The sequence below is a fragment of the Mytilus trossulus genome, chromosome 6, assembly GCF_036588685.1.
Source record: "Mytilus trossulus isolate FHL-02 chromosome 6, PNRI_Mtr1.1.1.hap1, whole genome shotgun sequence".
NCBI classification, from domain to species: Eukaryota; Metazoa; Mollusca; class Bivalvia; order Mytilida; family Mytilidae; genus Mytilus; species Mytilus trossulus.
The window spans coordinates 20204799-20231509 of record NC_086378.1 but is presented as its reverse complement, the minus strand read 5'-3'; the positions used below and the strand labels follow the sequence as shown (position 1 = coordinate 20231509).

The window sequence follows — 26711 nt, the reverse complement described above, 5'->3', positions numbered from 1 at the left end:
TTTTTCAATCTAAAAATACTTTTTGTATATAATTTTTAAAAATCATTTTATTAAACTTTTTTTATAGCTTTCAAAAATAAAACTAAATAGGAAATGATTGAAATATTAAGAAGTGAGAGAATAGTTGACCTGTAATTATGTGTTACTTTCAGATCATTTTACCTGCAATCAACAGGTCATAAAACCCTCCCAGATGAGAGTAATTACTTGGTGTTTTTTGGGAGGGAAAATCTGTGTTTCACAGTGTTACACTGTGTAACACCAGAATCAGTGTTGGGAGTATGAGATTGCATCCTCTCTGTGTGTACTGTACAGGTTTCTGATATTTTGGAAGATTGCTGCAATCCCAAACTTACATACAATTGAACTGCAAAGGGTAGGTTTTATAATTTTATTATTTGTTTTCAAAATGCTCGAAATGTTATAATTTTTTTATATTAACTAATGATTTTAAGGAAATTAATTTCACAAGAATCTATCTGATCGAGAGTTTGTATGAATTATTCCACTTTTAACTAAAAAGCCATGAGGGAGGGTAGGAGTAGGAGGGGTCCTGATTCCGCAATTCCTGGTTTAAAAAAAACGAAATCCCATAATGCCGGGGTTTAAAAACATGAAAATCGAACAAAGAAAAAAATCAAGGCGCTGTAAGCACTGTAGGCAGTTAACCAACCAGATGCTCTGCAGGGCGTAGCTTTATACGACCGCAGAGGTTGAACCCTGAACAGTTGGGGCAAGTATGGACACAACATTCAAGCTGGATTTAGCTCTAAATTTGGATTGTGATTAAATAGTTGACACAGCATAGGTTTCTGACACAGAATGAATGTGTTCTAATGAACTTAATTTTTTTGTTTTCTCTTAGAGCAATTCACTATGCTGTTGAATATTAATCCTCTCAAAAAAATGTTTGAAGAAATTTTCTTTTTATTTATGAAATTTCAAATGAAAATAAAAATTGAACCCAATTTTTTAATCATATCCCCCATTCCCTTATTCCAAAACTAATCTCAATTAAAATATTCTAATGGAGTTTGCAACAATAACTACTCATTTAAATACATCATAAAATATTAAGATGTAAAAAAACTGCTTGTTATCACTGAATGGTAAAGATTATTTTAATTTATCAGTTGGTAGTAAAAAGTGAATATACATTGTATATTGTATATAACAAAGATTTAAGTTGATTCTGGACAAAGAAAGATAACTCCAATTAAAAAAAATTCTTGCAATAAGATATTTCTTGCTTACTATTCTGGACAAAGAAAGATAACTCTAATTAAAAAAAAATTGGCTATTTCACAATAATGTGAAATTAGATATTTCTTGCCATTGCACAATACTGTGCAATTGAAAAGACTTGCTATTGCACAATACTTAATATAATAATTTTAGATCCTGATTTGGACCAACTTGAAAACTGGGCCCATAATCAAAAATCTAAGTACATGTTTAGATTCAGCATATCAAAGAGGCCCAAGAATTTAATTTTTGTTAAAATCAAAGTAAGTTTAATTTTGGACCCTTTGAACTTTAATGTAGGCCAATTTGAAAACGGGACCAAAAACGAAGAATCTACATACACAGTTAGATTTGGCATATCAAAGAACCCTATTTATTCAATTTTTGATGTAATCAAATAAAGTTTAATTTTGGACCCCGATTTGGACCAACTTGAAAACTGGGCCAATAATCAAGAATCTAAGTACATTTTTAGATTCAACATATCAAAGAACCCAACCGATTCATTTTTTGTCAAAATCAAGTTTAATTTTGGACCCTTTGGACCTTAATGTAGACCAATTTGAAAACATGACCAAAAGTTAAGAATCTACATACACAGTTAGATTTGGCATATCAAAGAACCCCAATTATTCAATTTTGATGAAATCAAACAAAGTTTAATTTTGGACCCTTTGGGCCTCTTTTTCCTAAACTGTTGGGACCAAAACTCCCAAAATCAAAACCAACCTTCCTTTTATGGTCATAAACCTTGTGTTTAAATTTCATAGATTTCTATTGACTTATACTAACGTTATGGTGCGTAAACCAAGAAAAATGCTTATTTGGGTCCCTTTTTGGCCCCTAATTCCTAAACTGTTGGGACCTAAACTCCCAAAATCAATACTAATCTTCCTTTTGTGGTCATAAACATTGTGTTTAAATTTCATTGATTTCTATTTACTTAAACTAAAGTTATTGTGCGAAAACCAAGAATAATGCTTATTTGGGCCCTTTTTTGGCCCCTAATTCCTAAACTGTTGAAACCAAAACTCTCAAAATCAATCCCAACCTTTCTTTTGTGGTCATAAACCTTGTGTCAAAATTTCATAGATTTCTATTAACATAAACTAAAGTTATAGTGCGAAAACCAAGAAAATGCTTATTTGGGCCCTTTTTGGCCCCTAATTCCTAAAATGTTGGGACCAAAACTCCCAAAATCAATACCAACCTTCCTTTTATGGTCATAAACCTTGTTTTGAAATTTCATAGATTTCTATTCACTTTTACTAAAGTTAGAGTGCTAAAACTAAAAGTATTCGGACGACGACGACGCCAACGTGATAGCAATATACGACGAAAATTTTTTCAAAATTTGCGGTCGTATAAAAACCAAGGCAAACATAATTATGAAGACTGTAGCAATGTTGCTTCAATTTTTTTTTTAAGATTTAAAAGAACAAACATTAAACATTCATATATAATTGTACATTTATGTTCATTTAATGAATTAATCTTTATGGCAAATAATTCATATTTTATCAAGGTTTTCAATAGCAACGCACATGACCACGAATGGTCATGGGTCTTTCACGAGTCAGAAGTGGTACAAATTTGCAATGATTGCAGTTCTTTTAGTTGATCACAATTGTTCGTATTAGTTGACTGTTAGTAGTTCAAGTTGTCTTTAGTACGAGCTTATAAAAGTATGAGTGGACTTGCTTCCCTGGAAAAAAAATTAGGTTTGTGTTAACGTTGTACAGTACAAAAGTTATGAGACACAAATCAGACAAATGTTTACTTCTACAGGGATCAACGGTGAGGTCTGACTGACCTGTCCATAGTAAAGGTAAAAGACTTCCACCTTCACCTCAAGTCCACAATGTCTATGTTTGGAATAAAATGACAGGTGTTAGGGTCTAGCAAAGTGATATGCATATGAGATTGACCTTGCATGTCATTCAATCTTTTTTGAAATGACAAACAGGAATGAACAGAATGATGAATATGGTTTAGATGTTGGTATCTCAATCTTGTACAAGTTGTCAAACCACACACAAGAGAGTGTGGGGTGGCCCTAGGGACTACCCCTATTTTTCATTTGATTGTTTATATTGTCCCATACATAAATATATATGGTTTATGGGTGGGAATCTCGACCGTTATCAAGTTTTCAAACAGGAGGGGGTGGGGGCCCCAGTGACTTCCCCTATATTTCATTTGATTTGTTATATTGTCCAATACATAAATATATATGTTTGAGGGGTGGGGATATCATGTTTCTAATTTATCAAACAGGAGTGGGTAGGGTGACCCTAAGGACTCTCATGACTCTCCCTATATTTCATTTGATTAGTGCTCATACATGAATATTACATATGGTTTAATTTAAAGGTGGGAGTTCGACTGTTTCCAATTTCTCAATCAGAAGTGGTAGGGTGACTGCAGGGACTCCCCTTATATTTCATTTAATTTAGAGTTGGGGATCCCATCTGTTTCAAAGTTCTTAAACAAGAGGGGTAGGGTGACCACAGGGACTTCCCCTATATTTCATTTGATTTATACATGAGTATGTATGGTCAAGGGGTGATGATCTGGAATTTTTCCAAGTTCTCAAACAGGAGGGTGTTCAGTGACCATAGATTTCATATGATTTGTAATATTTTCCCATACTTAAATATATATTGTTAAAGATTGTGGATCTAGACCTTTATAAATTCTCCAATGACCTCCACATATATTTCATATGATTTGTTATATTGTCCCATACATGAATATATATGGTTTAGCATGTTTAGGTTTGGGGATCTTGATCGTTACCAAGTTTTGGTCATTTTGGTCTCTTGTGAATAGTTGTCTCATTGGCAATCATACCACATCTTTTTTTTTATATAAGAAACTTCCAGCTATTTTAACTGACCTATCAAAATTGAGAAGAAAAAAATACCCCTTAAAATTGCAGAAATATGTTTTACTTGAAAAGCATTTAACAGTCAGAGCTCTGACATAAACAAGTCAGAATAAAATGACTTCCATAGGTCAGATATAATTTGATGTAAGTGTTGTCTCCCTTCTTGCACTCAACAGAATATGACTTGTACAGGTCAGTTTATGTCAGACTTTAATTTATCATAAAATGACTTCCACAGGTCAGCTTTTGCACAAAATATTGTGACTTAATATCGTCATATTCTAATAAGATTTATGTCCCTTTTTGATACATTTTGACTTAGAGAGGTCATTTTTTGTTCTGACTTGAAGCAGTCATTACTACCACTTTGTTATCAATCTCCATAAAAATAAAGTGATTACTTGTTTCCAATCAAAGAGTTTAAAAAGTGGGGCTCATCAAACCTTCTTCTTTCCAGAATCTTAACATAAAATATTTATATATCTCATTAAATTTAATCATTTCAAAATACAAACAAAAACCAGGGGAGAAAAAATGGATCATACAATTTTCTGTCAATATCAAAAGATTTACAAAATACAATATTGGATACATTTACTAGTACCATGACAATACCTTGAATCTTCCAAGGAAAAAAATAAAGGATCTATTCTCGTCCACTTTTAGCTAAATTTATCAAGAGCAAAACATTTATTATTTTAATATTTCATTGAGGTAAATACTGCTGTGCTAACTGACTCAAACAAGTCACACTATGTTCTGACTTAAAAAAGTCAGTCAAAACTAAACTTATTTCAACCAAGTCTAGTTCTGTCATATTGATTTAAAAATGTATTGGAAAGCCAGATATAGCACAGAGGAAATAAGGTCCCCTCAAGTCACAATGAGGACTATAAAAAAAATATTTGGTATATTCAATATTTAAATTCATTTTCTTTTAAACAAGTCAAATCATGTTTTGACTTTTAACAGTCAGTCCAAAACTAATTGTATTGCATTTTTTAGAGTGGGGCACTGACATATGATATTAAATGAAAGTATGGGAACGTCAGAACATAGGAAATGTATCTAAGATCCCCTAAAATAAATAACCATTTGACTTAAATTGTTTCTAAACATTTATCAAATAATAAATTCACAGATGGCAGATTCAGAAGCAGGGCTTAAAGGAACTCATTAATATTGTACACCTAGCTTTGATTTGAAAATTTGTTCTGCAATCTGACTTGAACAGGTCAAATCATGTTCAGACAAATTGACTTTAACAGGTCAAATGGGCATGTTCAGACAAATTAACTTAAACAGGTCAAATCATGTTCTTACTTAAAAAAATCAGTCAAAAGCTAAGTTTATGGAAATTTTGATTTTTTTAAAGTCAGGCATTGCCATACATGCATGACATGTATGATATTAATGTAATTATGTATGGAAGAGTCCGATAAAAGACACATAAACTACATGCAAGATCCTCTAAGATAAATGACCATTTGATTTAATTGTTTCTTAAAAAACTTATTAATAAATAAACTCAACAGTGGCAGATTCAGAAGGGGGCTAAGACTAAGAGGAAGATCACTTAGCTTTGATTGGAAATTTTGTTCTTCAAACTGACTTGAACAGGTCAAATCATGTTCTGACTTAAAAGAGTCCGTCAAAAACTAAATGGTTGGCAAAGTTCTGTAATAGTCGGGCATTATCATGATTGTGTGGTAATTAGTTAGAATGTATGGATACAAGTAGGAAAAAAATCACAAATATTAAGTCACAATTGTAAGAACTATATAAAAGATAATTTGGTATATTTTTGATATCTTAATATTTCATTGAGGTAAATCCTGTTAGTGCAAACTGACTTGAACAAGTCACATTATGTTCTGACTTCAAGGAGTCAGTAAAATACTATACTTTAATTAAGTATTGCAACTTTAAGTCTGGGATTGTCATATGCATTTAAGAATGTATAAGAAACTCAGATAAAAGACACCCAATAATAAAGTCACAAAAATGTGGAATATAAAAAAGTGTATGGTATACTAGTATTTAAAATTCAAATATATTTTGTTAACAAATTTCTTCAAATTATCTTAAAAATTTATTATATTTCTGTATTTTCATGACTATTTTCTGTTAAATTAACATTTGGAACTTTTGGTTTAAAAAAACCCATTATTTTAAAAACCATTTGACTGAATTGTTTCTTAAAAAAAAAATCAATCTTATTAAAATAAGTTCTCATCACTTGCTCCTCGATTTTTTATATGTCGCCATAAAAAATCAAGGAGCAAGTGATGAGAACTTATTTTAATAAGATTGAAAAAAATTATTAATTAATTAACTCTACAGTAGCAGATTTAGATATGGAGGGGGCTTAAAGAAAGAAGACCTAGTTTTGATTGGACATTTTTTCCCTGTCAACTGACTTTAACAGGTCAAATCGTGTTCTGACTTCAAAGAGTCAGTCCCAACTAAACTTATTTCAACTTTATAGTCTAGTGTTTTCATATTGATTTAAAAATGTAGGGAAAAGCCAGATAAAAGACAGAGGAAATAAGGTCCCCATACGGCGCAATAATGAGGACTATTAAAAAGTTTATTTTGCATATTCAATATTTAAATGTATAATTTTGTTTTAAACTGGTCAAATTATGTTCTGACTTCAAAGAGTCAGTCAAAAACTTCACTTTAGCTAATTATTACAACTTTCTAGTCTGGCATTGTCATATGCATTTAAGAATGTATTGGAAAATCAGATAAAAGACACCCAATAATAAAGTCACAATAACAAGGACTATAAAAAAATGTCTTTGGTATATTTTATATTCAAATATATTAAGTTTACAATTTTCATCAAATCATCTTGAAATTTTATTATATTTCTGTATTTTCATGACCTTTCTTTTCTGGTAAGTTAACACATGGAACTTTTGGTTGTAAATTCTATTATTTCAAACCATTTGACTGAATTGTTTCTAATAAACCTATCAATTAATTAACCCAACAGTAGCAGATTCAGATAAGGGGAAAAGGGGGGGGGGGGGGGCTTAGAAGAAGAAGATATAGTTTTCATTGGATTTAATTTATCTCTGTAAACTGACTTTAACAGGTCAAATTCATGTTCTGACTTCAAAGAGTCAGTCAAAACTAAACTTATTTCAACTTTTAAGTCTAGGATTTTCATATTGGTTTTAAAATGTATGGGAAACCAGATAAAAGACTGATGAAATAAGGTCCCCTAAAGTCACAATAATGAGGACTATAAAAAATGTATTTGTTGTATTTTATATTTAAATGTATTTTGTTAACAAATTACATCAAATTAATATCTTAAAAATTTATTCTATTTCTGCATTTTCATGAATTTTTTACATACATGTATATAAAACTTATAGTCGTAAAAAAAATATTCTAAAAACCATTTGACTGAATTGTTTCTTAAAAAAAATTATCAATTAATTTAAATCAACAGTAGCAGATTCAGATAAAGAAAAAGGGGGATGCTAAGATGAAGAAACCTAGTTTGATTGGATTTTCCCCCCTGTAAACTGACTTATCGGGTCAAATCATGTTCTGACTTCAAAGAGTCTGTCAAAACTAAACTAATTTCAACTTTTAAGGCCAGGATTTTCTTATTGATTTAAAAATGATGGAACATTTTTATTTGATATATTCAATATTCAAATGCATTTTGATTTCTAAAGATTTAATTTCATCAAATTATTTAAAAAAAAAATATTGTATTATTTCTGTATTTTCATGACTTTTTTTCTGTTAAATTAAGATTTGGAACTTTTGGTTTTAAAAAAACATTATTTTAAAAACCATTTGACTGAATTGATTCTTAAAAAAAAATATAAATTAATTAAATCAACAGTAGCAGATTCAGATATGGATAGGGCTTAAAGGAAAAAGACCTAGTTTTGATTGGACATTTTTTTCCTGTCAACTGACTTTAACAGGTCAAATTATGTTCCGACTTCAAAGAGTCAGTCAAAAACTTCACTTTAGCTAATTAGTACAACGTTTTAGTCTGGCATTGTCATATGCATTTACGAATGTATTGGAAAATCAGAATATATTAATTTTAAACGATTTGACTGAATTGTTTCTAATAAACCTATCAATTAATTAACCCAACAGTAGCAGATTCAGATAAGGGGAAAAGGGAGGGGGGGCTTAGAAGAAGAAGACATAGTTTTCATTGGATTTAATTTATCTCTGTAAACTGACTTTAACAGGTCAAATTCATGTTCTGACTTCAAAGAGTCAGTCAAAACTAAACTTATTTCAACTTTTAAGTCTAGGATTTTCATATTGGTTTTAAAATGTATGGGAAACCAGATAAAAGACTGACGAAATAAGGTCCCCTAAAGTCACAATAATGAGGACTATAAAAAATGTATTTGGTATATTTTATATTCAAATGTATTTTGTTAACAAATTTCATCAAATTAATATCTTAAAAATTTATTTTATTTTTGTATTTTTATGACTTTTTTTCTGTTATGTTAACCAGTCAGAGATATAACTCTATAGGGTTATTACAGAAAATAACTTGTGTGTGTTATTACAGATACCTCTCCTTAAATTTTCTAAATCTGTAATAACATATGTTTGTTATTTGTAAAATTGTTAAATCTATAGTGGACTCTATGGAACTCTTGAGACTTTGCGCAGAAACTAAATGCATAGCCTTGATAATTAATTTTTAAATTGAATTAATACATTTTTAATTAACCATGGTTAATCAATGAGACAAGGATATTTAGGAATAAATGTAGCAGTGATAACAAGGCTTAGTTATTAAAGGAATGTAACTTATTATATAAGACACTTGGGAATTACTGAGAAACTTGCGCAGAACCTCATTACATGCTCTGGTCATTATTTCTTACAATAAGTTGAAATACATTGTAATTAAGCATGATTTATGTCTGACCAAATTCTTTGAAGTGATATAAAGAAGCTGTGATAACACCCTTTAGTTATTACAGGCATATTTTTTCTGTAATAACATATAGGTGTACTATTCAAAATTGGAATACTATAAACTGTCACATCTTTCAATAGTTAAATAAACATGAAGACAATAGTAATATCAATAAAACTTGTATACATTTTAACTAAACTTATGATGTATATTGTCCCTTTGAAACATGTAACATACGTATGTTATCAAAGTTCTATGATTTTTATGTCCACAATAACAAATGTATGTTATTTTCCTGTAATAACCCTATAGAGTTATAACCCTGACTGTTAACATACATAAAACTTTTGATTGTAAAAACATTATTCCAAAAACCATTTGACTGAATTGTTTCTTAAAAAAAATATCAATTAATTAACTCAACAGTAGCAGATTCAGATAAGGAGAAAAAGGGGGGGGGGGCTAAGATGAAGAAACCTAGTTTGATCGAATTTTTTCTTCTTCTGTAAACTGACTTAAACAGGTCAAATTATGTTCTGTTTTAAAAAAATGTTGAGGAGAAAATACTTAGAAAATCAGACTAAGTCTAGTGACTTTGTTGTCCTTCAAGAAGCGGTACATACAATACATAATATTTTCACTGTTTTTTAAATACATGTAAAAGTTGAAAGATAACTATCTATTGGGTGTTTTAAAATAGATTTTTTAGCAACATTTATAACTTTGTAATTTATGTTCAATTGTACACTTGTTATTTTTAATATATATTTTTTGGGAACAAAATCTTGTCAGGATTTCTTATGGTACTATCATGACAAAAGCATTCATATTCTAAAATACTCTTAACATTAAAAACAAGTCAGTATCTTCAGATCATTCGAGTCTTATTGAATTAAAGTCAGAATAGTTATCAAAAGTACCAGGATTGTCATTTAGTATGCCAGACGAGCGTTTCATTCAGACTTTTATAAGTCAGAACATACTGACTTCCAATGGTCTACTCACTTCTGTAGAAACAAAGACTATCTATATTTTGAATAAAAGGTTAATGCTTTATGTGGCTATGCATCTGGGGTAAGAATTATAGATGCGTAACTTCATAGGAAAACATATATGCCATGTAATTAATAAGAAGTGATTCATGTGAGAGGAACATAATACTGAATAGACAATTCTGTTGTTTGCTGAAACACTGATCAATATAATATGTAAAGGTGGTCTCTCAGCAAATAAAAATAATTGTAACAGGATGCTGTTAGGAGGTCTCTCAAACAAAGCTCCAATAATTTGTCATTCCCATGGTCGCCTGACATTGAGCAAGTTCAAGAAAAAATTGGTTTGGTCTAGTAAAGTGATATGCATACATGTACATGTAGGTAACTTCTAGGGATTGACCATGTATGTCATTCAAATCTTCTTGAAATGATGAACAGGAATATTATATGGTTAAGGGGTGGTGATCCAGACCATTTCAGAAAGGTGGATGGGGATGACCCCCATGGCCTTTCCCTTTATTTCATTTGATTCGTTGTATTGTCCCATATAATAATATATAGGCTTAAGGGGTGGGGATCTCAACCTCTTACAAATTTACAAACATAAGGGAGTGGGGTGACCCCAAGGGACTTTATCTTTATTTCATTTGATTTGTCTTGTTGTCACTTACACTTATATATATGGTACAGGGGTGGGGGTCTTGACCATTTACATGTTTTCACACAGGAGGGGTGGTGTGACCCCCGTCCCTTGGGGACCATTTACATGTTTTCACACAGGAGGGGTGGTGTGACCCCCCTCCCCCCAAGGGACTTCCCCTATATTTCATTGGGTTTGTTTTATTTTCCCATACAAGAATATATATGGTTTAGGGGTGGGGATCTCGACCGTTTACAAAATATGAGAACATTTGCAAATGGCAAAGGGGGGGGGGGGGGGGGTGTTAAACCCAGAGGCTAGCCCGGTATATTTCATTCAAATCAATTTGACATTATAAAAAGGAATATATATGGTTTAAAGGGGATCTTATCATTTTCAAGATATAAGATTTTTCTCAAATGACAAGGGGTGACCAATAGAGACTTGCCTGGTATATTTCATGATACTTTACAGAGAGAACAAATTGAGTTTAGGGGGCAGGGATCTCGACTGTTCACAAGTTAAATGACAGGGGTAGGGACTCACCCTACATTTCATTTGATTTATTTTTAATATCATATTCCATAATCATAACTGAAAACCCGTTTTGTGAATCTCTTAATGTTCTCAATTTAAAATCATTTTTTTTTAAAATAAAACTAAAAAAATATTTGGTTCTTTAGTTAAACCCTCCCTTCCTTTTTCCTTTATTTAAATTATTCCGATTTTCATTTCATTTTCATGAATATAAATATTCAAAAATCGTTTTTCTCAATTGGGAGAAACGAAAAAACAAATATATTTAATAAGCCGCAAACTCGGAAAGGTTTAAAAAAGTCAATTCATGATTGAGTTTAAAAATAGAAAAATCACGTGACGATGTTCATCTCGAAGCAATAATTTCACTTTTAAAATTGCACTGACTGGTTAATAATGTTAATACTGTTTAAGACAACACGAGTTGTCTCCCGAAAATAACAGTTCATTATCATAACAACATTTTCTGACCTGAACAAGTCAGAATTGTCAGGCACCAGGTCATCTCAAAGGCCACGCGTCCGTATTTACAGGTCACGCGCCTTCATGAAACAGCAACAAAATCACTTGCAAAGACCTTCTTTACACGTAAAAAATATTAGACATGTTACGAAAAGGTATATTCACGACGCTGAGGTTGACAATTTACACTTTAAATGTGGGGACTGTGTCACAACACTGAAGAGATTACCTGTGTATATTTTGAATTTTATTTAAAAACTGCATTGATCCTTTTACAGGCAATTTCGTATGGAACGAATATTCAATTACATGTATACGATTAGAAATATTAGAAATAGATATTAATACTTTCCATTATACTTTTAAGTAACTATAATAATACTGCAAAACAAATGTGTGTGTGTGTGTGTGGGGGGGGGGGACGTTCCTGTTAATGCAGTAGATGTGCGGGGCAACGGAGATACGGGGTACATACATGTGTGAATTCTTAGGCGAGCCCTTGTCTTGCAAATAGTCTTAAGTATTTTAATCTGGTGTATATGGTGTATACCTTCTCGTGAATATATATGTAACGATCATTTTTATAGTTTAAAAAAACCAAACAGTGTATGTATTTTGATCCAGTTGTTTACCACCTAAATTGTTATCTAACGGGGTCTGTTTTAAACAACTAAAACACGATTTCAATTTGAGGCATGTTGCACTATATAGAAAATTTTGCTCGGTCATATAGCTTCGAAGGCATGTATTTTCTCTCTTTATTTCCTTCCAACTTTGTCTCAATTTCAAAAGTTTCAGCTCATTTACTAGTTTGTGATTGATTGATTGTTGATTGCTTAAACGTTCAGCGTCAAATATGTCATGTATGTTTAGAACAAGAAGAGGTTTGTGTAAAATATGACTCGCAACTCGTCGGTTGAATAACCCTGCAGAGTTTCAAAAGCATCGCATAATGACTTAAGTTTGCATTTATATCTTAAAACCACCTTATGCAGATATTCTGTATTTGATCAATTCCTAAAACATTTGTGGAAATTCGCCAATCGTTTCATAAGAAAATGAGAATATGCAGAAAAAAAAGTGACACCGATGCGATGGTCTTTCCTGCTATGAGTTTCTCTAAAACAAATATTTTTTTTTTTAAATTAAATCTGTTAAATGGGTACCTATTACTACCCTACGGAGGTACCAGTTGTTATTTTCAGGGAGAGGGGGGCTAGGATTAAATTTGAAAAAGGCAGGACGGGAGTTTTGAGTTAAGAAAAGGCGGAATGAGTAACTTGGCCACCCACTCATACGCGCGTGTACAGTAACACCTTTTATGTCTTATGACAGGTTATAGCCAGCAATGATATCACAAAAGCAATTATCTCATAAGATGTTAAATATATACATAATGATGTTCTAGGTAAATGTAATTTGAATTAACCAAGACGCACAGATTTTAAATTTTAACTATTTAAATCTATAATCAATGTTTTGACACCGTCCCCAAATTTTAAGTCTATTTGTCAACCTCAGCGTCAAGAATATACCTTTTCGTAACATGTCTATTAAAATGGCCATGAAAATACGGAGGTAATATGAATTACCATCTGAAAATGACCACATTGACCTAGATTTTCACTAAAAAAACGTAAATAATCACTATATTTTCAATAATAACTTCTCGTTCGAGAAACTCCCAAAACAACGACTCTCAAACACGTGATCTCACGCAAAAAACCACGTGATCGTATGTGTCTTACATCGGCGGCAAATTCAAAATAACTTCTGGTTTGACGGACTCGATGGAAAACTACGCAACACAAAAATTGACCCATACAGGTCAGAGTTTCAAAACATTTTCTGACTTGAAGAAGTCAGTATATTCTGACTTGTTTATGTCAGAGCTCTGACTGTTTAACATACATTACCAACATTTATCACTGATAAAGAAAATTTATACTGTTACCAGGAACATATATATTGTTAGATAAACTGTTCCCAACTGTCACATTGTATTGGATTTTGACATTAAAATTGGTGTACAAAATATTTTCTGATTTTTCTTTCTTTTGGTTTTCAATTCTAGTGTTATTTATTTACCATGCATAGATGTATTTTGTCACCTGTCTGGATTTTTTTAGTTTAAAGCCAAAACCCGGGATTACCCTTATCCGCTTCCGGAATCAGATCCGATATTGTATTGTCTTCTCGCGGCAGCCATTTTATTTTGAATGTTGTTTTTGACAGATAGTGAGATACGATTTTGCTTTGATTTACACATTATTTATCGGCGATTTTCTAGATAAAGCTAGCGGTTGAACAAATTGAACAAGAATAGTTACGATGAAATAAGTTTGAGATGTTTATTAGGAAACTTTGGTAAAAATGTTTGCAAATTTATTTTTTTCTTTCAAGGTCCGTCGGGCGTAGCTAGTAACTTGGGCAAGTAGAAAGTCCGACTGCAAAAGTGGAAGGTCGCAGACATCGGACCACCGCTAATTTGAACACATGCGTCCAAATTGAAAAGAAATTTCGTCTTCTAATTCAAAATTGCCGCCAATCGCGTGATCAGTTGAACTTATACTGACGTATATATACGTATTGACGACAAACAATATTCCTACGACTTTTGCAATTTGGGAAATCTAGACTACTTGTCTTTAGAGATTTTCAGCGATTAAATATTTCATACATATGTTCTTTGACAGCTTAGCCAAAAGCTCAGGGAATAATAAGCTACATAAGGATTCCTAATGTGCTCTACTTCCTATGTGCAACTTCAAAACTTTTGGGAAAATCAACATCATTTAAGGTTTTTCTGGTTATAATTTTTGTAATCCAGAATGAAAAGTATGAAAAAACTATCCAATAAGTTATAAATAATATAGTAGACAGCTAGATGATAACAATGGCACGTATTTCAGCACTTATTGGGTAGCACACAAAACCAGGGTGCTCGCATTAGGCAGCTTAACTGCCTAAAAATCCCAGAACCCGAAAGAGTCAATCCCGAAATCCCGAGCTTAAAACATCCAATCCCGGAGTCCCGATAAAGGTCATATCCACTCTTGCCAATAGTGTACATTAATTAAATGGGATTTCAAAATGTTCTCGATAAAATTCATTGACATGCGAGGATATAATTTTACAAAATCAATGCTGCTGAGGTATCCCATGAGATGACGTATTAGGTCAGGTGATGTCAGTGCGTATTTAGGTCAATGAAAGAGACAGATTGTTTTTGTAAGTGAAAGGGATATAAAGTGTGATTACGATTGTTGGAGAGTTTATGGATTAATATAACTTGTTGAAGAACTAATTTCGAATATATATCAAATGTTGGCATTGCATTTATTGCTAAAATTAGATGGTAACACTTTCATAAACTCTCAGAGTTTTCCAGCTTCTGTTCGACCCTCGTGGTCAACATGGCGTCCAATTTGGACAGTGACAATAATGGGTTTGCTCAGCCGGTATAACCCGAAAATCTAGTTCATCTGAGCTCAGCTCGTCTAAAGAACAAATAGTTATGATTGAAACTGACACTGGGAACTTTTTAGTGCCAGGAATGATTGAAAACGTTCTCGTTGACGAAGAGGGCGGAGTTTATAATGATAGACATATGATTCAACATAACTCAAGTGCAAAGAGCGTGAAATCTCGCATCTCGCGAGACGTAAACATGGAGAACACTTCTCGTACATCACAAGATGAAAACAATGATACTTCCAGTCAACTGGACCTCTATCAAATGATGATACAAACACAAATTATGATGCAAGAAACTATGAAAAACAGAGAAGTAGTTGATAATACTGATCATAGTGAATCAGGAGATGAATCCGAACATGAAGATGTTGGCATGGCGTTGGGCAAATTATGTGATGATGCAGACAAGGTGCAGCCAGATGCATGTACTACGGACATGCCGGTAGATGATGAGGACGATTTCATGCAATCTCTCGGAGATTTCTTGTCATCGGAAGACAAACTAGGGCCGAAAGTTTCAAATTCCTTGGCAGGCATTGTCAACACTGGTATGAAACAGAAAGTTTCAGAGGACAAAATTAAATCAATGCTTAAAATGTGAGGATATAATTAAAACTAGAGGCTCTAAAGAGCCTGTATCGCTCACCTTGGTCTATGTTAATATTAAATATTGTACACAGATGGATTCATGACAAAATTGTGTTTCGGTGATGGTGATGTGTTTGTAGATCTACTTTACTAAACATTTTTGCTGCTTACAATTATCTCTATCTATAACAGTACTAGTAGTTTCTGTGGAAAATGTGAAAATCTACAAATTTTATGAAAATTGTTAAAAATTTACTATGAAGGGCAATAACTCCTTAGGGGATCAATTGACTATCTTGGTCATGTTGACTTATTTTTAGTTCTTACTTTGCTGTACATTATTACTGTTTACAGTTTATCTCTATCTATAACAATATTCAAGATAATAACAAAAACACAGCAAAATTTCCTCAAAATTTCCAATTCAGGGGCAGCAATTTAACAACCAATGATCTAATTCACCTTAAAATTCCAGGGCAGATAGATCTTGACCTGATCAACAATTTTACTTCCTGTCAGATTTGCTCTAAATGCTTTGGTTTTTTAGTTATAAGCCAAAAACTGCATTTTACCCCTTTGTTCTATTTTTAGCCATGGCGGCCATCTTGGTTGGTTGGCCAGGTCACCGAACACAATTTTTAAACTTCATACCCCAAAGATGTTTGTGGCCAAGTTTGGATTAACTGGGCCCAGTAGTTTCAGATGAGAAGATTTTTCTAAAAAATTGCTAAGATTTACGAAAAATGGTTAAAAATTGACTATAAAGGGCAATAACTCCTAAAGTGGTCAACTGACCATTTTGGTCATGTTGACTTATTTGTAGATCTTACTTTGCTGAACATTATTGCTGTTTAAGGTTTATCTCTATCTATAATAATATTCAAGATAATAACCAAAAACAGCAAAATTTTCTTAAAATTACCAATTCAAGGGCAGCAACCTAACAAAGGAATGTCGGATTCATCTGAAATTATCACATCAGATAGATCTTAACCTGATAAACAATTTTATCACTGTCAGATTTGCTCTAAATGCTTTGGTTTTTGAGTTATAAGCCAAAAACTGCATTCTACCCTATGTTCTATTTTTAGCCATGGCGGCCATCTTGGTTGGTTGGCCAGGTCACCAGACACAATTTTTAAACTAGATACCCCAATGATGATTATGGCCAAGTTTGGTTAAATTTGGCCCCGTAGTTTCAGAGGAGAAGATTTTTGTAAAAGCTAACGCCGGACACAGGACGACGACGAAGGACGACAGACACAAAGTGATGAGAAAAGCTCACTTGGCTCTTTGGGCCAGGTGAGCTTAGAGTAACTTGACAAACGCTGTCTAATTTTAACGGCCAACATAGAGTAGCCTCATTAAAAGTCTAGATGTCAGCAGTGTTTGATAAAAGAAATCGATCTGCAATTTTTCAGATAATAAAAGAGGTAAATGTATTATTTTTTTGATTTTCTGTTGTAGTTCAACGAGCCAAGGTTGTATGCAAATTTTTAGCAAAATCTGCAACATAGCCCATTTACTGTTCCTTGACCTTAAAGTGGGGGAGGGGGTAAAGCAAGCTAACTTTTGAAAAAACTAATTAAAAGGTTATTTGTTCACAATATTTAAGTTCTTCAAAACATGCAAAAGGGGCGTGCTGTGCTCCCTGTCCCCTCCATCCCCTGTCAAATAAACGGTTAGATGTGATTCATGTAAATGTAGCTGTACTATGGAACCTATAGAAAGTTTGCCATTTAATAACGAAAATCAACATATTTTAATCCTTTTTTGTTTGTTCTGGTAGCAAATCTTGATTCATTAAAGATATAGGACAACAGAGTTGTGGTTCTATTCCCACCCTAGGCTATCATTTATTTCAGCTGGTGCAAAGCGGGCAGTTTAGCTTAGTGGCCCTACACTAACTTTGTTGTTTCTATCAAAAAATTCAGGCGGCCGCGGCCAGGTCTCGACATTTTTTTCTTTTGAATTCCTTATAGGCCAAACTATGGTATAATTGTGAAAATTATACCATGGATAGCTATGGTATAATTTTCGGTTATTGGGATTTATACTCGTGTTGCACTTCCATAGATTACATTGTACAGCTATAGGTTAACTTAATTAAAGTTTCTGCTTTTTCTTTCTTTTACACAATTTTGGTTTTCAATTCTAGGGTTTATATTTATTTACCATGCATAGATGTATTTTGTCACCTGTCTGGAATTTTAAGTTGATAGCCCCAAAACCCGGTTACAAAACCAATTAAAATTGGGCGGGAACGGACCCGGATTCCTGACTACGTATTGACGACAAACAATATTCCTACGAGATTTTGCAATTTGGGAAATCTTATTTACTTGTCTTTATGCCCGCGTCACACTGTCCCGATTTTTATATACGATGGACACCCAAATGCGAAAATTGTAAGTTCGTACAAAGTTGGCCCCGATCTCGTTAAAATACCAAAAAGTGACAGAAGCAAGTACGATGAATAACGAAGTCTGTACGATGTTGCCGAAATTATATACAATAGATGAGGTATGATTGCAAATAACACAACCATCCACAAGAGACCAACATGACACAGACATTAACAACTATAGGTCACCGTACGCCTTCAACAATGAGCAAAGCCCATACCGCATAGTCCACTAAAAAAGGCCCCGATATGACAATGTAAAAAAATTCAAACGAGAAAACTAAAGGCCTTATTTGTATAAAAAAATGAACGAAAAACAAATATGTAACACATAAACAAACGACAACCACTGAATAACAGGCTCCTGACTTGGGACAGGCAGATACATAAATAATGTGGCAGTATAAAACATGATAGCGGGATCCCAACCCTCCCCTAACCTGGGACAGTGGTATAACAGTTCAACAAAAGAACGAACTATAAAAATAAGTTGAAAAAGGCTTAACTCATCAGATGGACAATAAAACAAGTGAATGTGGCTGGGAACATGCATATGTACATCCCGACAACAAAAAGACACTAGGAACATATCTGAGAGTATTCGGAGTTATCTGAAAGCACTGTAGTTCATAGCCACTAATTATATAACAACTAATAAAAAAATCATGCATCTAAGACTTTTAAACTAGATCTTCAGCTCCCCCTTTTCGCGTATCAGGGGAGTGATGTTTTCCCCACTATTAACTACATATAAAATAAATATATCAGAGTTTGATGACACTACCCGCCGTTTTTGTTCGCAACACTTTCTCTCCTTGTATCACTCATCTGAGTTTCATTTAAATTAATTTTGTTGCAGAAATATACAGTCAACGCATTTTAATGCTCAAATAGAATGAGTGCAGTATGAAAGTCAATAACAAACTAGTAAAAAATCTAAGACAATGTGTGACATTCTTGTCCTGCTTGTGTCTTTGTCATATTGTCTAGTTTAAAAACTTAGTACATTATGTGTTTTGTTGGAAACTTGACATTTGTTTTTCATTTAAAGCATTTTTCAAGAAGAAGAAAACTATTTAGATATTATTGATTTTAAGAAAGGTAGGTCATATGTTAATTCACAATCGGTGCTCTTCCATTACATTAAGAATTGGAAATGCTCGATACTAAAAAAATCGTTTTGTACAGCTGATAAAGTTGAGGATGGGATTTATTTTTCAATCGAATGCTCACTTCATAATAATTTGAGGAAGGAACTCTTTCACCATATTTCTAGCGCATGTAAGAACTTTAAAAAGTAAGATAAATTTTGTTAACACAAGAAACTTTACTATTATGGGGGAAAATGATGATTACATTCAATTTGTTAGTTCTTTTGAATTATGGATTACATGTCTTGATACTGACTGTTATTTGATATTCATGTGTTAGTTGGTTTTTTTTCTTCTTTGTCTTGGCTCCGATTGTGACCGAGGCTTATAGGGCTATAAAGATAATTATATCATATTAGTATTGTAATGTTTTAATGTCATGAATGTTGACCCAATCATTAGACCGCTGCTTCGAAAAAGTGGGGGTAGACTGTTTTACCTCTGTCTGTCGTATCGTCTAACCGTCCATACGTCAGTTTGTCCGTCCGTCCCATAAATATTTTCATTCTATCTTTTTTCATGAACTACATTACATGCATTACAAGGATTTCTGAAAGGTTAATTGAAGTCGGCTGTGGCGTGTGATACTTTTTCAAATTCATTACGCATAACATGTGACAGCCAAGTTGAAAACTGTCGTCACATTTTACTCAGGAACTACAAGAAATTATTTCTGGAATTTGATTTCAATATTTATATAAGTCAGTTATACTGTGTGATGCTTTTTCAGATTCACAACTCAAACACTTCCTGCATGTCTACCGAAATGTTTGGGCGGGGTTGTCATCCTCGGGTTGTCATCAGTAGCTCGTATCACCAATGGTTGTTCTTGATTTATAAATGTATGCTCTTTAAGATATTTTAATTTGGAAAATGACATATTCTTTTCTGTTTTATTCTATATATACAGATTTCGAATTGAGTATATATAGAAAGTATTCAAACTACCTTAGCCTCATGTTCTATATACGGGATTATTTCTTAAAATATGTTATTACATATCTAAACGTAATAATACAGACAGACACATTTTTATTTTCCCCTGATACCATCAGTGTCGGACTTATGGGTTGTCGGAGTTTTGGGCTGTCGGAGCAATGGGTTGTCGGACTTTTGGGTTGTCGGACTAATGGGTTGTCGGACCATTTGGGCTGTCGGACTAATGGGCTGTCGGAATAATGGCGTGTAACCGGTCCATGACCATGGTATCAGCCCACGACCCATATCAAGCCCTCTGGCTTGATATGGGAGTCTGGGGCTGATACCAAGGACATATGGAAAATGCCATGTTATAATCTATAAATAATCAATGTGTAAAAGTCACTAATATGTGTTAATATTAAAATTTGAAGTGTTATAAAAATTCGGTCATTACAAGTGTTAATACTGTTATTCGGTCATTCGAGGTACGGTGTTTTTTCTTATTCATGAATTAGATCTTTTCAGATATTGTCTATATATATATATATCAAGTTCAAAAACCTAATGTTTCACTATTAAGATAAAAAAAATATATTGAGCTTACTTAGTATATTGTCCCACAGCTTTCAACCCATTGTTTTTGTGTTCTTGTAAAGTTCTACACGCTAACTGGTGTCGGAGGTCATGCGCAGAAGGTTGATGTTTTTTATATTATACTTCCGGTTGGGACACTTTCTTTGGTCCCGAGCCCGGTCGGGTCTTTTGTGGGTACCCTAACAGCTGCGCGTAGTCCCGAGATAGCCCGGATTATATACGTTTTACTGACAGCTGCTAGGAAAACCCTTGCAAGTTGGGAAAAACAATAGATTGATGGTAAGAACGTCGACCACTGTATTTAAAGTGTATGGACATCAATAGCTTAATAAATCATCAGAACTTATATGGGAATTACTTATTATCTGACTATAATATCTCGGAACCAGGGAAACAGGAAACAAGACGGGAAACTATATAGTTTATTATATACATATACGAAGTTACGAACATCACAACTTTCACTCCCATTACATTGGGGGCTCGTCCACGGGATATTTGGTCAATAATAAAGGAAACAAAAGCTGAAATGGCTTTAAATAACTCCTTTTTTGGGAATATTAGCTCAGGAATAAGCGGGTTAACCCTTTCGGCGCCAAAACGACATTTTTGTCGTATACCGCTAGCACGCCAAAACGACATTTTTGTCGTTTTTCAGTAGAACATACAAAGCATTAAAAACACATATAAAAAACTTCATTTGACTGTCACAACAATATCAGGTATTAAGAAAAATAATTGAATTTGATCTGTTATTCAAGAATAAACATAAAAGTCTCAAATTATATATTGAATTTGGGGTTGAAAACTATTTTTTTCTGAGATAATGTGCAAATGTTTACACAATCTACATGTATACTCCAATTATAAACTGTGTATGCCTTTATTTATTAAATGAACTGAATGAAATTAGCTCACATGGTTGACTGTTAAAAAAAAAGTTGTTATTTTATTTTTAAATTCTAACGTTTATCTGAATGACGTCATCAAAACTGATGCTGTGTGTGACGTTTATGCGTATAAAAGTGGCAGGTACTTGATATTGACTGAATACGTTTTGCAGTAAAACCATTGAGTTTTTACTGATTTTTACAAAGTGAAGTGTTACTGATGGAAAATAATTCGACAATTTGTTTAATAGTTTGTTGTTTGTAAATTTATTCAATACATTTTAAAACTGTTAGTTCAAATTCAGAAGGTTAGCTCTGCAAATATAGTCGGTAGAATTCGGGAATATCTCTTTTTAAATGCACTATTTTACCCATCAAATCTACCCATTTGGGGTTGGCTGAGACGTGGTTTGACTTCACTAGTCTTAAAAACAAGTTATAACTTATAATGAATAATTTTGAAAATGCCGGTCTAACTCTTCTCATTGTCAAATAATTTTCTGCTAAAACCAAATAAACTGGACCCGCATTTTTGTATTTATCATCCCAATTCTTAATAATTATGGCATACAATCTGCATATTCCGCATTATGGGTCCATGTGTCTCACTTTGTTGGCAATTCAATATAAGAATACATATTCAATTTTGAGTTAAGATCGTGTTTTGATCTACCCATCACTTACTGAGTATTTTTGGATTTATTTTTGCTCTTTCTTACTGTGTTTTTTTTTGTGTGCTTGGTCCAATTTTGACAAGCAAAGCTCTTGTTAAAAGTTTTTTTTCTATCTGTTCTAATATTAATCTGGTACCCGACAGTTCTAGATTGGAGGAGGGAACTCATGCCTATGAAAAATGCTGAGTTGTTCGAAAGCCAAGAAGAAGCCTTTGGCAAAGTGGCTGTCGTATCACATATCTTTTATTTTCGTGGTTTTTTTTTCGATCCTGCAATGCTTAAAGCTTAAACATGTCATGCTTATCTCATTGTACATGTTTCACATTGAATTATATAGTGACCAATCGTGCATACAAAAAGAGAGGTAAAACATTTTAAAGAGATAGTCAAACTCACAAGTCAATGCCATGGCAAAAAAAATAATACTGACCACAAGACAAGTTAAATTTACACAGACAGAAAAGAATACTAAAGACTGAGCAACATCAACCCAACCAAAAACTGTGAGAGATCATATGTACATAACTATTGTATAAGGCAGTACGACGACCCGTAGCCTTGTACCGATGACTTTGGTGGCTATAAGTGACTCAGTTGTAACCATACGTACAGCTATCATGACTTATTATAACGAACTCTTTCAAAAGTAATACCGGTGCCAAAAGAAAATTCTGAATTGTTTATTTTAACAACGATTAGTGTTAAATAAAAACAGTTAAAGAATAAAACAATATATATAAACACGGTTGGCAGTGCATGATTCTATATATAATATATATATAAATTACATACAAGCTAATACTAGAATTGACAATTCAAACCCAACTCACGCAATTGATATATGAACTTAATTTGTTTATATACAGAAGTTAGCATGTAGATCACTCCATCTGATCCATTAAAATTATTACACTATTGTCCTCATTTTGAATCGTTTTTTTCGTTACAAAGAAAGACTAAACAAGACTGCAATCTAGCTACTTCGTATGCCTAAATATGAAAAGGGTTAAGAAATAATCAAATAGAGCTATGGAAAAGAGATAAAAATATAAAAACATATAATGAGGCATCTCTTGTAATTTCAGTGTTTTTAAATGTTTTTGTTTTGTTTAAAAATCAAATTTTCAACTTGAAAATAATTATAAAGGGTCGTCTAAATTTTCATATTATTCACACAAGTGCAATCTTCAATCTTACTATGGATGGGATATGAATGACTACATTTTAACTCACGGGACTACTTATCCGTGTCAGTCAACAGCGTTGTTTTCCACTCCTGTCTGAGAGTTATTTTATTGTCCCAGTCCATTCGTTGTTTTCGATAGTATTTGAGTGGTTTTTTTTTTATTGACTAACAGTTGTGTTCGTTAATATCAGACTACTAAATTTTAATTTAGGAAGTGAATGGTATAACAAATATGTGTAGCCTCCAACAATATATTCGCAGCCAATTTATACTTTTGCTTTTAGTGTTTGAAATATCGTATACTGCGTATGTCCGACTATCTTTTTCTCAGACTGTAAGTTGACCTCTATATATCTTTGTAAATTTGTTTGTGTACTGGAGTTAAAGTCTCATTTTCACTGAGATCTTTTTTTTAAATTGAGAGAACGGCTTTTAGTGTAAGTCGACCAGTTTGTGATTATATTTGTGCATTTATTAAAATCAAATTCATTACTTGAAGAATTAATCACAGTAAAAAGGAAAGTACGTCGTCCGTAATTATGATTGGAGGAAACTATTGGTTTCAACATTTACCTCTTTTATTTCATTAAACTTCAAACTAACTGTGTGCATGTACTAGTAATTAGATGGAAAATAGTTCTCAAGTATTTAGGGCTAGATCTATATCTATTTTAACGAAATCTCTAAATAAACTCTTGCCAAAAGAATGTGTCTATACGATGAGATAGTTTCTCCTCGTTTTCTGCCGATATCACACCAGAGAAAATGGGGTTCATATAAGATTTTCGACATCAACGATCGCAGCAAGAAACATAAAATTATTTTAGCGACAGGCCCCATTTAATAATGATTTTAGGCTATATAAAAAAAGTAGCAAAATGAATGCTAAATATTCACAACTACATCAAAACCAAACCGGCAAATCAAAATGAAATATAAGTAATGTTAAAGCAAACTTATTTCAGATTATACATTATCAGGAAAAAAAGATAAGTTATTGTTGTGTATTCATAAAATATTTGCCGCAGAACAATTTATTTGATGGTTGAATTATTAGAATGGTATATATACTGGTATCCTTAATTTTGTGGTGATATGCAAAGATCTGCAAAGTGTTCAGTCAAACTCTTCATCGATGGTGCTTCAGAAAAAAACAGACCTGCGCCAAGTAGAACACTGCTCGTTTTTTTTTAACATTTGGTGATACTTTATAGAAGGGAGTAAAGAGAGGGGTAACTACACGAAAGAAGGTGAAACGAAATTGCCATTTAACGATGAACGAACTTTCTTGCACGTTGATCTTTTTACCGATTTCACAAATTACGATGAATACTGACGACAACCTTTTTCACGGCTACACGTGGAATAAAAATGTCAAAACAATTTGCATGAAAATAACCGTTTACCACCCTTTTTATATCAAAGTACAGAAATTGAGCTATATTTTCATCAATATATCTTCATTGTTAATGATATCCATCACAGGGGTTGTTTTTACTATCCATACCAACCCTAGTCCAAATAATTATGACGTCTTGAAAGGCTATTATAATTTTTTTCTTTGACGCCTTACATCGAAGTAAGGCGTCAAAGAAAAAAAAATATAATAGCCTTTCAAGACGTCATAATTATTTGGACTATACCAACCCCTAAATAATCAACTATTTACACCAAGTTTTCGTTCAAACTCGGAGGCAGTCGAGACGAACAATACGTCGTCAGTTGAACATGAAATGTCACAAAATGATAATAAGAACATTATAAATAACAACACAGAAAGGCACTTACCTTCAGAAAATCATTCCTCTGGTTACAATTCCTCAAATGTTACAAGTTACAGTCCGGGAATTCAAAATGAACAATTTGTTCATAGTACACAACATACTGTGGTCGACAATTTGTCAAATACACTTGAACACACTTCATGTTATACGAATATAGGAGATCTTGACCATGTATACGGTCCACAAACACAATCAAAACAGTATAAGTCGGACATAACAAGCCAAGATGGCTTAAAAATCAATCCAAGCACACGAAAGCAGGACACACATTCGTATGAATATTACGATATATCGGACAGTAATGTTAATCCACATGCAATAAATTACACAAATAAGAATCAGAATAACCACCAGGATGTTTATAGTCACAATCAAACAACAAATAGGCAAGCAAATCCTGGTTTATTCGGGACAGAACGTCATTCAAATTCATTTCCAGAGGCAAACGCTTTTGTTATGGGAAATGACGTCGTAACGTCAGATGATCACATGACAAAATCTATTGGTTACGGTATCCAAGGGGCAACATATGGGGAACAAGTGCGTGGTTCTGGGCAATTTGTAAACAACAGCATATCAATCAAAAATCATACAGACAGAGTACATTGGTTTGATAACGGAGGAATGAAAAATCAAAGGCACAATTATGAAAACAATACAATGCTTTTCAGCCCATATATATCTTGCAATAATATGAATCAGAATTTTATTTCTGAAAATAGTAATACAGAAAGGGAAAATGGTTTGAGTTTTTCTCAAAATAGAGCACACATTTCTCCAACGGTACACTTCAGGGAAAACACTTCAGCTCAGTCTGAAAATGGAAATTTTAATACTTCTCAGGTTCACGGTCAAAGTATGTTTGCTCATGGTAACAATGGTACATACGGGGGCGATAAATCCTATAACCAGTTAAGAGAGTATGGAAATAACACTGTTAAAACTAACAGAAAATTAAAGGAACCGGATGTATTTGACGGGCAAAGGACCGAGTGGCCGGACTATAAGCCACTTTGAGCAGGTAGCTCAATGGAATAATTGGTCGGAGAGCGTTCATAAGATAGTATGCAGAAGTTAATTTTGTAAAAATAAAATTCCATTTTTTCCGTATTTTACTTATAAATGGACTTAGTTTTTCTGCCAGGAAACATTACATTCACTCTGTGGTTAAAGTTTTTGAAATTTTAATAACTTTCTTAAACTATACTGTATTTGTACCAAACTTGGACAGAAGCTTATTTATGATCATAAGATAGTATCCAGAAGGAAATTTTGGAAAAATAAAATTCCATTTTTTCCGTATTTTACTTATAAATGGACTTAGTTTTTCTGCCAGGAAACATTAC

At 32.9% G+C, this 26711-nt stretch overlaps 2 protein-coding genes across 3 annotated transcripts in view; one reads left to right on the top strand and one right to left on the bottom strand.

Moving 5' to 3' along the window:
- LOC134720909 (uncharacterized) overlaps positions 1-20928 on the bottom strand; it is a 45973-nt gene extending 25045 nt beyond the window's left edge. The window contains exon 1 of one of the 2 annotated variants that reach the window (XM_063583472.1): positions 20842-20928. The gene's annotated coding sequence lies outside the window, so the exon portion shown is untranslated. The remainder of the gene's footprint in view (positions 1-20841) is intronic. The other variant, XM_063583473.1, reaches the window with a different exon arrangement.
- Positions 20929-25314: 4386 nt separating this feature from the next.
- Positions 25315-26382, top strand: LOC134722398 (GATA zinc finger domain-containing protein 14-like). Its single transcript, XM_063586016.1, has one exon. The coding sequence runs from the start codon at positions 25315-25317 to the stop codon at positions 26380-26382; it is 1068 nt and encodes a 355-aa protein (XP_063442086.1).
- The last annotated feature ends 329 nt before the right edge of the window (positions 26383-26711 follow it).

What these genes read in the sequence shown, in the direction of transcription:
- LOC134722398 (XM_063586016.1), top strand. Translation starts at nt 25,315, where the DNA reads ATGTCACAAAATGATAATAAGAACATTATAAATAACAACACAGAAAGG.